This window comes from Microcaecilia unicolor, chromosome 13 (assembly GCF_901765095.1).
Source record: "Microcaecilia unicolor chromosome 13, aMicUni1.1, whole genome shotgun sequence".
Lineage (NCBI taxonomy): Eukaryota > Metazoa > Chordata > Amphibia > Gymnophiona > Siphonopidae > Microcaecilia > Microcaecilia unicolor.
In genome coordinates, this window is record NC_044043.1 from 101,007,930 (window position 1) to 101,024,193 (window position 16,264).

A 16,264-nucleotide genomic window follows, 5' to 3' on the forward strand; every position below is an offset into this window, starting at 1 on the left:
AGCGCTGGAGCAAGATTAAATGTCTGAAGTGGCTTTTCCTAACTCCTAACATTTTATTTGCATTGTGTAGGTGTATTTTGGGCTGGTTTTTCCTTAAATGCATTATTTTGCACTGAACTCACTAAATGTAATTAGTTTCCCAGTCTTAAAACGTTCTCCTGCAATTTCTCATACTCCACTTGTGAGTTAGCAACTTTAAACTATTATTCCTAGACTTATTAGGATTTATTTACCGCCTTTTTGAAGGAATTCGCTTGTCTTCCATTTTCTTGTACACATTCTCCTTTAAGGGTTGATGTTGTTTCTCAGCAAGTTCTCCGCTCCGAAGGCTGGCTAACAGATCTAAGGCAAGTAACCCCAGGCGGGTGGCTAGGTGTTTTGTGACATTATCACACTATTTTAACCAGATGGAAGGGGGGGCAATTTACATGAACATTGTACTGTAAAGTCTAAGATAAAACGGACAGTTTAGAAGGAAAAATAGTGGTGGCAGGTCATGATGGCTACATGCTAAGGAAAAATGCCGATACTGCAATTCTGAGCTGTCATGTGTGTATTTCTGATACTGTATCATGTCCTATTTTATCTTATTGATAGTATATATGCTTATATTTGGTCATTTTACTATTGTGCTGTTAAAAATGTTAAGTTTTATGTTAAACTCTACCTGCTGTACACCGCCTTGGGCTAACAGATAAATAACTGGAATCGGGTGAGAATACTCTTTGGTGTTGCTGAGGTTTTACAAATGCTCAGTGTTTTATGCTCTCCTGAATTATCACATAGGCCAGTGGCTCTCAAACCTGGTCCTGGAGGCCCCCCAGCCAGACAGGTCTTCAGAATATCCACAATGAATATTCATGAGACAGATCTGCATGCAAATCTCTCTCATGAATATTCATTGTGGGTATCCTGAAAACATGACTGTTAATTTATTCATCGGGAATTTGGCTTCAGTTCCATTCAAGTACATCAGGTATTTCCCTGCCCTAGTGGGCTTACACTCTAAGTCTGTACCTGAGGAAATAGAGGGTTGAATTCCTGGGAAAACTTCAACGCCTTTCGCTAAACAGCTCTGTGTCTACCTTCCGAGCCCTTGTATTAGCACTCATTCTTTTGGGCTACTGAATTTTCATCCTGAATTGTCCACTGAATTGAACTGTTTGACTCCTGAGACAGGCGCCTTCAGCACCGAAACACAGAACTGCATTGAGTCTATAAATCTACAGTATATTTCAATAAACGTTTGACCTTGTGTTGGAATCCAATTGGTCTTGCCCCAGACCATAAACTATTAACTAGGTGGATTTGGGAGAGAAACCACTTATCTCAGAGAGTGAGCCGCAAAGTGTGAATCAGCTGGGTGATTCCTAGTAAGCTGGACTGGCTGTTGGCAGAGCACAATGTTAGGCGTAGTGAACCTTTTGATCTGATTCCTGCATGGAGAATCTTATATTTTTATGGGAGGGAGGGGAACAGAGAAGGAAAAGCAAGTGAAGGGAGAGACACTGTCAAAATATGAGAAGAAGCTGCCTTTCAAACATTCAGTTTCACCTATAATACTCAGAATCTTTCAATCAGCCCTAGAGATTCAGCAGACCAAAAGAAAAAAATAAAAGCCACAGCAAGGAGAAGTACTTTTAGACCGCTTGCAAGGAAAGTCCAAAGTGCTTTACACTTATTTAAAAAATATATTGAATACATCAAAATTTGGACATCTTAAAATACATTGAATATTCTTTTTTGTAACCGTTTGACAAAATGCATGTTCCTATTCTATCAATCATCCCTCTGAACAAATATGAAGCTTATGGAACTTCAGAAGGTCCTTATAATACAAACTGATTTTGCTTATTCTGTTCATGGTCTTTATTGGTCAAATTAAGAACTACCCCAGGTGAATTCTGTAAGGTCCAGAGAAAAATATAAAACATGAAGTAGTGCCCGCAAGTGTTGTCTTCGGAGAACATTGTTACTCAGTACAGGCTTCTCACACGTAGCTTGTCTGTTGGCGATGGGTCCTCAGCATCCTATATTGACGATTAATCACAAACTCAATGCAGAGCAGCACAGAAAATACACTTCACACAGTGTGTTACAGTGAGATAACTTTTAAAGAACAGAACAAACATTTACAACAAAGTTTTCTGTTTAAATTACACTATCAAAACCCTTTTAACCATTACAGAAGGAGGAGGTTTTTTTTGGCACACAGGCCACATTTAGTGGGTTCAATGATGATTTTCTATGAGGTTATGCCAGGAGTCCTTTTCTCCATCACAGCTGGGGTGCAATGCAGAATGTCTTCCTTGCCCCAACGTGTGACCTTTTTTTCCCCTTAGAAAATTACCAGTGAGTAATAAATTACAACAGTGTCCGAGTAATTCACAAGTTCACAAATTAGAACATTAGTTTTAAGACAAACAAAACTGAACCTCTAAAACCCTGTGAAAATCACATTCTGGGTACCAGAATTTTGGTCAAACTCTTTAAAGAAATATATAAATTTTTCAATTGCAAGCACTGAGACCTCCATTATATAAATTAAACAGAATCCATCTGCTTTTCAAGATGGCTGTTTCACCTTTGTCCATGAACGTCTCACCAGGACATCATCCTTTGAACTGTGGAAGCAGAAATGACATCTTTCCTATTGTAAACCAGCAACACAGTGGATGAGGGCAGATAAATATCAGTTGGACCATTCCGACTAGCCAGTGATTGTGGTCTGCACCCCCAAGACTACATCATAGCTGCTTGACCTCTGTAGGATATCACTTCTTGCAGTCTTCCTCTGTGGTGCTTTACCATCTTGGGAAGAACGTAAAAGTTTTCACACTTAGGGCTACTTTTACTACCCTATGGGAAAAAGTGGCCTTAGCAGCCCCTTCGTGGGTCTTTCCTGCACGCTAAAGATCATTTTTAGAGCAGCCGGAAAATGGCCAATTTACCAATATTCTAAATTAACGGCTGTGCACCAATGTTGCCATTACAATGTGGCCTTTAACAAAAATTAGCACGTGAACCCTACCGACACCTATTTTGTAGGTGGTGCTAATCCTGCACTAACTGATTAGCATAAACACCCACTCTCCACCCCCCAGACACGGCCCTCCTCTGCAGTAAAATAATTATTTTTTAGCACATGGTTAGCCCATGCACATTATGAAAAGAGCTTGGGAGAAATACATGGGATCTCTAAGAGACTGATGGGGAGAACAGGTGGCCTGGATGGGCAGACTGGAAAGGCCACATGGTTTCACCTGCCTATATTGTTCTCTGTTATCATAGGACACCTCGTAAGTCCTTTTAAGGTGCAATAAACACATACTAGTGCTTACTGCAGTTTAGTAAAAGGCGTCCTTAATCTAACTACCCCCCCCCCCCGTGTCTTATTATCAAGTGTTATGTCCTAAATTCAAATACTTCTTTTATCCTTAGTTATTACTCGTCTTGGCTACCACAGTTCCCTTTATTCGGGACTTCTGCAATCCACTTAATTGTGCTAAACCAATTGGAAGCAAAAATACATAGTAAAAATTTTTTTAGATACATTAAAAGCAGGAAACCGGCCAAAGAGTCGGTTGGGCCGCTGGACGAAAATGGTGTTAAAGGGGCGATCAAGGAGGACAAAGCCGTAGCGGAGAAATTAAATGAATTCTTTGCTTCGGTCTTCACCGAGGAGGATTTGGGGGGGACACCGGTGCCGGAAAGAATATTTGAAGCGGGGGAGTCGGAGAAACTAAACAAATTCTCTGTAACCTTGGAGGATGTAATGGGTCAGTTCAGCAAGCTGAAGAGTAGTAAATCACCGGGACCTGATGGTATTCATCCCAGAGTATTAATAGAACTAAAAAATGAACTTGCGGAGCTACTGTTAGAAATATGCAATCTGTCCCTAAAATTGAGTGTAGTACCGGAAGACTGGAGGGTAGCCAATGTTACTCCGATTTTTAAGAAGGGTTCCAGAGGAGATCCGGGAAATTATAGACCGGTGAGTCTGACGTCGGTGCCGGGCAAGATGGTGGAGGCTATTATTAAGAATAAAATTGCAGAGCATATACAAAAACATGGACTGATGAGACAAAGTCAGCACGGATTTAGTGAAGGGAAGTCTTGCCTCACCAATCTAATGCATTTTTTTTGAGGGGGTAAGCAAACATGTGGACAATGGGGAGCCGGTTGATATTGTATATCTGGATTTTCAGAAGGCGTTTGACAAAGTGCCGCACGAAAGACTCCTGAAGAAATTGCAGAGTCATGGAATCGGAGGTAGGGTATTATTATGGATTAAGAACTGGTTGAAAGATAGGAAGCAGAGAGTAGGATTGCGTGGCCAGTATTCTCAGTGGAGGAGGGTAGTTAGTGGGGTCCCGCAGGGGTCTGTGCTGGGTCCGTTGCTTTTTAATGTATTTATAAATGACCTAGAGATGGGAATAACTAGTGAGGTAATTAAATTCGCCGATGACACAAAATTATTCAGGGTCGTCAAGTCGCAGGAGGAATGTGAACGATTACAGGAGGACCTTGCGAGACTGGGAGAATGGGCGTGCAAGTGGCAGATGAAGTTCAATGTTGACAAGTGCAAAGTGATGCATGTGGGTAAGAGGAACCCGAATTATAGCTACGTCTTGCAAGGTTCCGCGTTAGGAGTTACGGATCAAGAAAGGGATCTGGGTGTCGTCGTCGATGATACGCTGAAACCTTCTGCTCAGTGTGCTGCTGCGGCTAGGAAAGCGAATAGAATGTTGGGTGTTATTAGGAAGGGTATGGAGTCCAGGTGTGCGGATGTTATAATGCCGTTGTATCGCTCCATGGTGCGACCGCACCTGGAGTATTGTGTTCAGTATTGGTCTCCGTATCTCAAAAAAGATATAGTAGAATTGGAAAAGGTACAGCGAAGGGCGACGAAAATGATAGTGGGGATGGGACGACTTTCCTATGAAGAGAGGCTGAGAAGGCTAGGGCTTTTCAGCTTGGAGAAGAGACGGCTGAGGGGAGATATGATAGAAGTGTATAAAATAATGAGTGGAATGGATCGGGTGGATGTGAAGCGACTGTTCACGCTATCCAAAAATACTAGGACTAGAGGGCATGAGTTGAAGCTACAGTGTGGTAAATTTAAAACGAATCGGAGAAACTTTTTCTTCACCCAACGTGTAATTAGACTCTGGAATTCGTTGCCGGAGAACGTGGTACAAGCGGTTAGCTTGACGGAGTTTAAAAAGGGGTTAGATAGATTCCTAAAGGACAAGTCCATAGACTGCTATTAAATGGACTTGGAAAAATTCCGCATTTTTAGGTATAACTTGTCTGGACTGTTTTTACGTTTGGGGAGTGTGCCAGGTGCCCTTGACCTGGATTGGCCACTGTCGGTGACAGGATGCTGGGCTAGATGGACCTTTGGTCTTTCCCAGTATGGCACTACTTATGTACTTATGTACTTATGAACTTTGCACTTTACAGTAATGTAATGTAATGCTTATACCCCGCACTTTCCCACTCAATAGCAGGTTCGATGCCCTTCACCGTACCCCCAAACCCCTCCGCTGAAGCCATTCCCTATGGCATATGGCGGTATATCAAGCCTCATAAATAGATAAATCAATCATTCCCAAGCCAGTCCTCAGGGCACACCTAGTGCCTCAACCCCATGCCAATCTAACTCATGAATATTGATTGTGCATATCCTGACAACCCCGATGGGACTAGGCGTACCCCGTGACTGGTTGTTCTAAATGTTACCAAAACTAGTGAGGCTGTTGCTCAAACATCTGACCACAGAAACCCATAGCCATGACCAAGCTGCTGGCTCTGGCCCAACTGATTTCTGGGGAGTTATAAGCTATTGGAACCAACTTGTTGGGCCACTAGGTTATGTATTCCTGAACTATTCTTCTCTCCTTATCACTCTGCTGAACCATAAAGTAGCCAACAGCAGCCTGCAAAAGTCATAATAATCTTAATTTGATTATGTTTTATGGTATTTTATCTAGAAGCACGATGGATATAATTCTATAAGAAGCCACTTAGAAATACACATTTAACTCATTTACGTACATAGTTTCCAGTTATGTAGTATTCCCTAAGTACCACTATGTGATGGTGTCTATCTTTCAGGTGGGTGTTTACAAGGGTGGAGTTTGGGTGATGCATAGGCAAAGGGCACATTATAATCTATGCACATACTTTTACAATTTAGGCAGTAGCATTATACCAGTTCCATGGCTGGCATTTGACCTGTTATGCTAGTATTCTAGAAAGAAAAGTAGGTACCCTTTACAGTCTTACCTCCACGTCCAATCCTATGGTTCCCAACCCAGGGTCTATGGGGCCATCATAAAGGGATTTCACCAGTAGGAAATCAACCAAAATGCAGATACTGAGAAAAAGAGCAGATTGCCCTCACTTCTGAAGACTCTCTTCCAAGGCTGATCCCAGGCTTAAACCACTTTGAATATTGACTGGTTTGTAAACACTACAATATTGCTGTACCAAAAAAGCATGGAGATCGTTACTGCTTCATTTCCCATAATTCTCTTAGGGTTCTGATCACCCGTTACGGTCCTATTCCAACCAATCCAAGAGAACAGATCATCATAGTGTAAAGAATAAAAACATAAGAACAGCCTTGATAATTCTTTATGCAACAAAGGGAGAAGGAGCTGCAAGAATCAAAGCAATGCAGCCGGGGCAGAAAGCTATAAAAATATTTCCTACTGTGCTGGATGCCACAGGCTTAATTAAAAGGAATTTTCAAGTACATCTTGATAGGTTACTTATTCATAAGACCCAGAAAGAAGAACTTTGGAATGTTACAAGTACTACGCAGAGCCTTCGCAGTAAATCTGAGACATTAAAATCATACTCCACAAACCCTGGGGCTAAAGAGTGAGGTTCATTACCGTAAACATATGCTCAGAATGAAATCATTTGGAGATACTGCCCCCAGAAGACTAATTCTGTTAGTAACGGGGCCACCCTTACCATACTTTGCAAAACCTAGATAGCAAGAAATGTATTAAGTTATGTCCAATAAAAAAGGTATCATCTCATGAGACTGATCCAAGATGGCGTCAGGTTAAGACATGATAATCCTACCTCGGATGGTCTTACCTTAAATTTTTCCGTTTTCCTCCTTAAACTAAGCCCAAAAGGAAGGGAAAGACGAGGGGAGGTAAAAGCTCCTTACCCTCCACAATACCTCCTCGAGGGCAAATTCCGATTACGGATTTCACTGTCTCTGTCGCTAATCTGGGCGCCCCGCTAGCCGAGGCAGAGAGGAGCCTTGGCCAGGAAAGTGAATTATCACTTAGCCCAAGAAGCCCGCGTTTGCCCCGTGTAGCAGGAAGTGACGCCGGAGGAAGTCCTGTCCAGCAGCCCGAATTCGAAGCTGCGGTCTTGGGGAAGGAGCACTCCCTCGACGCTACGCTGTTCCCGCCGAGTTTTTCCGGCGAAGACCCGAGCCAAACATCCACCCCTAGGAGTAGGGGCAACATGGATAACATCCAGGTGGAAGCCCGAACCGCACAGGAGATGGCGGATCGACAGCTGGGACCTGTATTGCAACTCCTACCCCTAGAGAAGCCATCTAAGGTGACGTTGGAGTCTTTGTGGGGGGCGATGGAATCTTTGCATAAAATATGTTTAACTTTTGTTTCTAGCTCTCAAGCTAACACTTTAAAGATAGAATCTTTACAGAACAATTTGGCTTCTCAAGCTAGTAATTTAAAGCAATGTGAGACTACCATCTCTTCATTGAAAGAACAAGAATGTAAACTGTTCCAAAATGCGGACTTGATGCACAGGAAGATTGAAAATCTAGAAAATGGGGCTAAATTTGAGGTTTTTGAACTTTCCCTTTATAAAATATACCCCATTAAGAGACATGTTTCATAAGTTGCTGAAGGAAACTTTCAATTATTCTGATACAAACTTTCCCCCAATACAAAAACTTTATATGATTCCTGCTCGAGCACCTAAGGAAAAAGATATTGAAAAAGTTTTGGAACATTTAGATGTATCCGCGTTGCTCGAGCAATCACAAGAAGTGGTTGAGTATAGATCCACTTTGTTGGTATCTTTTGTTTTTTTGGCGAATAAGGAAGCTATCTTGAGGCAATATCTGAGACAAACCTCTTCTATGGTTTTTCTGGGGGAACGATTCCAATTATTTCCAGATGTATCGAGAACCACACAGGAACGGAGGAAAAAATTCCTGATGATGAGACAAGAGACAGTACAGATAGGAGCTAAGTTCCAGCTCCGATTTCCTTGTAAATGTGTAGTTTCTTATGAAAATAAGACTTATCATTTCTTTGAGCCTTTGCAACTTCGTTCATTTTTGAATGCAAAGCTCCCTAACCCGCCATAAGGATCCAACAGAGCGGACTGTATGTGTTTATTAGTGACAACCTGATGCCATACTTGTATTATAATTTTATATTTCTTTGTTAAATATCCTTATCCTCTTGTAAGGTTTCATTTCAGTCTCCTTAAGTAGAGGACTATGAAGACTAATAGTTTCCTATGGGATTTTCCCAAATAATGATTACTGTTATTGACATTATTGTGTTATTTCTTGACAAAGCTCTGCTTTGGTATGTAACTTAAAAGTTATAAATAAAAAAAAAAAAAAAGGTATCATCTTATTTTCTTTTCCATGTTTTATTTTGTTTGATTTCTATTGATAACCTTTAAGAGTGGACTAACACGGCTACCACACCTCTCCATTTATCTTCAGAAGGGATGGTGGAAGATGATCAACTATCCCAAGAAATATTGGGCTTTGAATGTTCTATTGTTGAATGTTAAAATCAGCACCTCAACACTGTCATAGTAACAGACAAACAGCAAAAAGTAATCAGCCAACTGACCACAGAGATCCGCATGATGTCTCTTATAAGAAAAAACAATTGTTACATTACGAGTAAAAATCAAATCTAAAATGTGTCCATGATTATGCTTCAGTGAGTTTACCTGCTGAAAAAAAAAATCAATGGAGGCCACACTCACTCCTCCCAATCTCCCAAATAAATTAACTGAGTACTGCAAACATATCTCTTATAAACCCTGTAAACCAAGGGTAAAGCAGTCTGATTTTCCTTTGAAGTCCCCGTTTGTAACCTGGACTGGTCTCTGTCACACAGGATGCTGGCCTCAATCAACCTTGGTCTGCCTCAGCTTAGCTTTTCTTACGCTCTTAGTGGACAGGATGGGTACCTCATTTTCTGTAGGGAGCATTGGGGAAAATGGGCTTCCTACTTAGGAAATCAGAAAAACAAATCATGAGCAGGGCTGTGGAATTGGAAGCAATTTTGAGTGGAGTCGGAGTCAGTAAAAATGCACCGACTCCAGCTCCAGCTTAAAAATTAAAAAACAAAACCCTAATATATGGTAAACTTATCATTTTATACTTACAGAGGAGTCAGAGACAAAGGTTTGACGTACTGACTCCACAGCCCTAATCATAAGTCTGAAACTTAAAAAGCAGGTACCCAGGATATCTTTTCTAGCCACGAGTTACTGTAATCTAAATAAAATTCAACTATCGTAACAAAATCAGCTGTCAAAGATGAAATGTAACAAACCGCAGCTTTACGCACACATGAAAACATCTGCAGGGAGGGTGGCCCATCCAAGATCCACTTATGCTTCAGTGCTAAGATTCACCGAGGTTAATGCCCTGCTCTGCTGATGATCCATAACAGCACACAAGCAAGGAAAAGAGCTCAGGGGATGGACAGAGTCCAGGAGTTTTGATTATAAACCCAACTTGTAAAAATATGGCACAAGCGCCCTCCAGAAATTTTGACCATCTACTTTCCTTAGTATTTAAATTAGCAAAATAGTTTATTTTACATAGCAAAGGTGACAGTTCAACATGATCATGATTAAGGTCCCCATTTTTGTTACATTTGTCATTCCTGATCCCACAATGGTATAAGTTTGTGAAAGCTATTCCTACGAACCTATCCCTCACCTCTATATGATTCTTAGGAAAAATGAACAGTCTAGATGGTCAGTCTTGGACTCTGCAGACAACCTGCTGATACATGAAAAACGAACAGAGCAAGGACAGCTGGAGAACTGATCTTCAGCAGGCCCCATGCACGCCACACTCCAGTGTTTCCCAACCCAGTCCTCGGGACGTACCTAGCCGGTTGGGTTTTCACTATACTCAGTACATAAAATAAATATTCACAATGAACATGCCTGATATAGATAGATTTCCACACTACATGCAAACCTGTCTCATGCATATTCGTTGTGGATATCCTGAAAACTAGACTGGCTGGATCTGTTCTAAGGACTGGTTGAGAACCACTGCACTACTTAGATACATGTAAAGCGTGTGCCGTATGAAGAGCCAAATAACAGATCTTTAGAAGAGGCTTATGCGAGTGTCACCCTGATATATATAAAACACATGAATATGGCATTGGGAGCGGGAGGCAATTTTTATGCCGGGACTGTTTTCCTGTTGTACGTACACTGCATGAAATTACACAGGACTGTACACTGAGAACACACTTGCATATATTGTATTTTGCCATCTTCTGAATGCCTACAGCAACACAGCCTACTCAACGTCACAGAATATCACATAAACGCTTCAATATATAACTTATATTTCTACCCAGGAAGAGCAACGGTTTTTCTCAGAAAAATAGCCAACATTCCATAACCTGAACACCTGTAGCAACTTATTCCTTCTGAAAATCAACTCCAGTTTCTCCTTTTGTCGCTACAAAAATAAACCCAGGATCTAGATTCCATTAGTGGGCACTGATTCCTTTCTTTGTCACATCACACATTTTATTTCTACGATACTCCACAATACCGCTGTGAAGGATCCAGAAGTTAAGAACCTGATGTTAAGGTGCCCGTGCTGCTCTGCCTTGTGTGTAGCGGTTAAGGCACAAAGGGAAGCAGACAATGGACCTGGAGGTACCACAGAGGTCAGTGGAGCAGAAGAAGACATGGGCAATATCAGAACTATTACCCTACTTGAGAATGCAATGGGCTTAAGACGTGGTGCTGGATACTAACAGTTTCCTGACAAGTTTGGGATAACAGACTTTTGGAACCCAAAGACCACAGTCAACTTTGATCTGATCAAAGGAATTGAGGTGAGGGGTGGCTGATTTTAGACAGCTTCTATTGCACATACCTTTGCCCGCTAAAAAAAACAAAAAAAAAAAAAAACAAAGATAGGACAGGAACTGGGTAGAAGTTAAAAAGGAGTCCAATAAGATGCTACACTTAAAAAATATTTCCTGAACATGCCCACACAGCCTATTTGTGTGTCTCCGCATTCAAGGAGATGAACACTAGACACCATCAGGCACTGGCCCCCATTCAAAAATTGTACTGAACAAATTCCAATGGCAAGGTTGTTCTCACAGGGCTGGCATTTTACCAAGTGGGAAAGGGCTCAATATGTAGTTGTAAAACCAACGCCAACTAGTATTTTAAAACTCATATATTTGCTGAGGGAAAGGAAAGGCAAGAGATGGCTCCAGTTCTAGGTGACTAATTTTCTTTGGTTCTTTTATGGATTAATTCCCTCCACAACTGGACAAAAGATGCTGAGGATCTATAGGCAAAATGAACTTTGCACAGAGAACTTAATTCTGGGTCCAGGAAATTCAAGGAGAGGTGGGTTATTTACTTTTTTTTTTGTTTCCAAATTCTGAGTTATTTTTAGAGGGCAGCAGAACATGGCATTGGATACCCTTAACATTCTGCTGGCAACTTATTGAGGAAGGTCCCAGATGCACAACTTGATCAGGCACACTCCACAGTCCAGTGCATAGCTGGATAGTGCAGCCTTAAGTGATGATAAATATGTTGCTATTTAAGAAACCTCCAGTGGTCCCAACCCAAGGTTTTGTGGCATGGAGACATCCAGCTGATGCTATCTGAAATTCATAAACGTTTTTGAACTAGCAAAGATGACTTCATTCAAAGGTGGCCATGAGGGTTCCACACTCAGCTCCTTCACCAGTCTCTTGTAGAGTTTTTTACTCTCTTTCTTCCCACGCAAGTAACGTAAACAGTTCAACACTCCATGGTCCAAAGCAGTCTAGAAAACAAGAAGCACAGTGTTGATGCTGAAGGCAAGGTGAACCATGAGCTATAGATATCATCAAACGTTGTTTCAAATTCATCTAATTTCAGTACAAAAAATGAATACTCAATGATTTATAGATAAAACAATTTGTTGTATCAGCATAACAACATAGTAAGTGACAGCAGATACAGACTGCATCTCATCTGCCCAGGTTAAGATTTAGTGAATTTATGTAGATGCCTATATAAAAATCCCTTATACAAGTCAAACCTAGCTCCCTTCTCCCCTACGTCTTGACCTGCCCTCTCAACCCTTATCTCCTCTACATCTGTCCCAAGATGTCCAAAGTCTGCCTTGTGGGTAGCTTCCACCACCTCCACTAGTAGAGGCCATTTCAGACTGTGCCATCTTCAGCTTTGCTTCTCAGAAAACTAATTCTTAAGCCAACATCTAGGCCCCTTTATCTATCTTCCTACCAGGTTTTGCAATAATCTCCACAGCCAGAAAGGCTATTGAAACTGTAGTAATAAAACAAATGAAAAGAACCATCTAGGAAGCTCGATGCTGTTCTGCAACTGCTGCTCTTTGCCGAATTATCCCAGTGCAATCATACTACTGCAGTTTAAGGTTTGAACTGCTCCCAAATGGAGGTTACCTCAACATTTGCTGTTTAAAGTTGTTTTTTGCACTGTTAGCAACAGATCCATGTCTGGTACGAGCCCAAGCACAGGTACAAATGACTACACTTGGACACTGATATGCACCTTATTACAGAAGTGCCAAGCTCCAATCAATGCCACATTTTGACTGCTCTAGTTCAGTGCTTTGAAACCCATTTACCTAGGGAGCACCTAGATAAAGGTAAGTCTCAAGAAATGAGGATGTATGAGACTCTCCGTATCCTCCTTAACAAAGAAGGTAGGTTCCAGGGAAGGGGGAAGATTAAAAAGCATTTTAGAAAAAGAATGAACATGTTTTCATGAGCTACATTCTGGTCAAAGGCATCCTGGGCACTAACTCAATGACCTAGAAGAACAGTATTTGTTGTAAAGACATGGGCAAGATGGCGACCGAACATGTCGCGTCCATGTAGGCTCCGGGCTCCAAACTCCGGACCTGGTGGAAGAGGCGCCGCTAATCGAGTGGCAACCGGTGATCGAGGCCGATCCGACTGTCGAGGCCCGGGAGGAGTTTTCAAGCGACACCGCTTCACCTCCGGAGCAGGGAGAGGCAAATGAACCTCTCCCCATGGAGGACTACTACTACTACTACTTAGCATTTCTATAGCGCTGCCAGGGTTACGCAGCGCTGTACAAGTTTAACATGGGGAAGGACAGTCCCTGCTCGAAAGAGCTTACAATCTAAAGGTTACAAACTATGTAGTCAGTGTAGGTATCATGACTGGGGAAGGTGGTTAGGTGCCAAAAGCAAGGGAGAAGAGATGGGCTTTGAGTAGGGACTTGAAAATAGGCAGGGAGGGCGCATGGCGTATGGACTCGGGAAGTCTGTTTCAGGCATAAGGTGATGCGAGGCAGAAGGGGCGGAGTCTAGAGTTAGCGGTGGTGGAGAAGGGTACAGATAGGAGTGATTTGTCCTGAGAGCGGAGGTTACGGGTGGGAACATATGGGGAGAGGAGGGTAGAGTGGTAATGGGGGGCTGCAGATTGAGTGCACTTGAAGGTCAATAGGAGGAGCTTGAACTGTATACGGTAGCGGACTGGGAGCCAGTGAAGCAACTTGAGGAGGGGGGTGATATGAGAGTAACGGTTCACGCGGTAGATGAGACGTGCGGCGGAATTTTGGACAGATTGAAGGGGGGATAGATGGCTAAGCGGGAGGCCAGCGAGAAGAAGGTTGCAATAGTCAAGACGAGAGGTGACGAGCGAGTGCACGAGGGTTCGGGTGGTCTGATCAGAGAGGAATGGGCGGACCACGTGGAACCCACCCGGCGGCAACCGCGGCGCCTGCTGTCCAGCTCTGCCCCCGCCAGATCAACCACTTGTGAGAACGAATTCGTCCTCCCACCCGTCTGCCCACTGAGGGAAAGAGCGGAAACCAAGTCTCACCTTGCCGAGACCATGCGACTGATCCCAACCATATGCCGGCCCGGCACAACAGCGGCCCTGTAGCAGCAAAACTGGGAATAGCTGACACCGGGACTCCAAAAACGATAAGGCAGCAATCGGGAATTGTGACTGTACTCCGACTTCTACGCGGCCGCGCGGAGCGGTGCCACAGGGGAGCAACGCGCATGGAGGGAGGTGATCGGTGACTGCTGCCCTTTGATTCACACTGCCAATCACCGACAGAGCACTCTTACCGCAGAATCTCCGCATCCTGCAACTGAGTGCTGCACTCCCCTGCCATCCAGCCCTGGACTGCCTCTACCCGCTCCAGTTGCCTGCTCATCCTGCACGACAACCATCAGACTTCTACCTCCAGCTTTACCCCTAGAACCACGGGAACCGGCGGAACCTCCGCATCCTTACAACTGAGTGCTGCACTCTCCTACATCCAACCCTGGACTGCCCCTACCCGCTCCAGTTGCCTGCTCAACCTACACCACAACCATCAGACTTCTACCTCCATATACTGAAACAGCTCCACCCTTAGAACCACGGGAAAAAATCATCTGCACACCTGTGAGTAAACTAGTCATTTGTAACCAATCAACCCACTTACCATCACTATACAGCTCCAAAGCCACCCCAAACTGCACAGACACTGTCCTAAGAACAAGACCCAACAACACAACCATCAAACCCGATCATCTAACAGCTCAAAACAAACCAACACCAAAATGAACACCGCCAAACTGCTCCTAATAGTTTACTCCTTATCCCTAATCCTCTATACATTAACTACCCCTCTCACAGATACTAACAACATACCCACAATACACAAGTTAAATAGACTGTCCAAATAAAATACATCTCACCAAACTAACAACAACCAAAACAATGGAAGAATTACTATATGCGGACAAAATCAACACAAAGGAAAGAAAGGACACAACAAACCCATACTACAAGAGAACAGACAACTAAGAAAAATCAACACAACTTCGAACTTAGATGAACCCTACCAAATACTTCAAGTGGGATACATAAACGCCAGATCAGTAGTCAACAAAACAACAACAATAATAGACTGGATCACGTCAGACAATCTCGACATACTACTCATCAGTGAAACCTGGATCCATGACCAAAAGGACCCCATAATTTTAGATCTATGCCCCCCAGGCTATAAAATCACTCACTGGATAAGAAAAGAAAAAAAGAGGAGGAGGCATAGCATTGATCTACAGATCCCATCTCACCGAAACAACAATAGCCGAGTCAATAACACCCCAACTTGAAATCGCCTCAGTTAGAATCCAACATACAACCTTGCTTGACCACCTAAACGTTATCTTGTTTTACATACCACCAGGTAAGTGGCATGAATGCTAATCTCACTTCATGGATTTCATATCAAATACCTGTATATCTAACTCCAATCTACTAATAATAGGGGACATAAACCTACACCTAGAAGACCCTAAATCAACCAATGCACGTGAATGCAAGGACTTCCTCCAATTATGGGACCTTAAATGGGCAAAATGCAAGAAACCCATATCAAAGGACACACACTCGACCTCATCACACACAAACTGTCATCTGACTTGAACCTAATATTATCAGATACAAAATGGACAGACACACCATGGTCAGACCACCACAAATTAAACCTATCCCTACAATGGCGAAAAAAAGGCTCATACCACAATCAAGAACGCACAACCTACACCACAAGAGGCCAAGCTGACTCAGTAACATTCTGGCAACAGATCTACAATAATGATTGGATAGCACAAACAAACTCGAAACATTATCTCCTAGACTGGGACAACAGATGTAGAAGCATACTAGACAAAATAGCACCACTACAAACAAGAACCTCACGAAGACACAACTCGATACCATGGTTTAACGAAGAACTGAAAAAACTAAAAACACAAGTTAGAAGGCTTGAACGAACATGGAACAAAATAAAAGATGAACACACATTTAATGCATGGAAACAAATGCAAAGAAAATACAAATATGCAATAAGACAAACTAAACGATCTTACTACAAAACCAAAATAGGACCAGACTACAAAGACATGCATAAACATTTCCAACTCGTGAACAAACTACTA

The 16,264-nt window shown here is 42.5% G+C and overlaps 1 protein-coding gene across 3 annotated transcripts in view; it reads right to left on the reverse strand.

Moving 5' to 3' along the window:
- ATP13A2 (ATPase cation transporting 13A2) overlaps positions 1-16,264 on the reverse strand; it is a 199,552-nt gene that overhangs the window by 35,761 nt on the left and 147,527 nt on the right. The window contains exon 29 of one of the 3 annotated variants that reach the window (XM_030186146.1): positions 8,674-12,088. The exons of the other annotated variants lie outside the window; for them this stretch is intronic. Within the exon in view, the coding sequence (XP_030042006.1) occupies positions 11,921-12,088 (168 nt within the window). The 3' untranslated portion in view covers positions 8,674-11,920. Of the gene's footprint in view, positions 1-8,673; positions 12,089-16,264 lie in introns of those variants that run through there. 3 annotated transcript variants of the gene reach the window in all.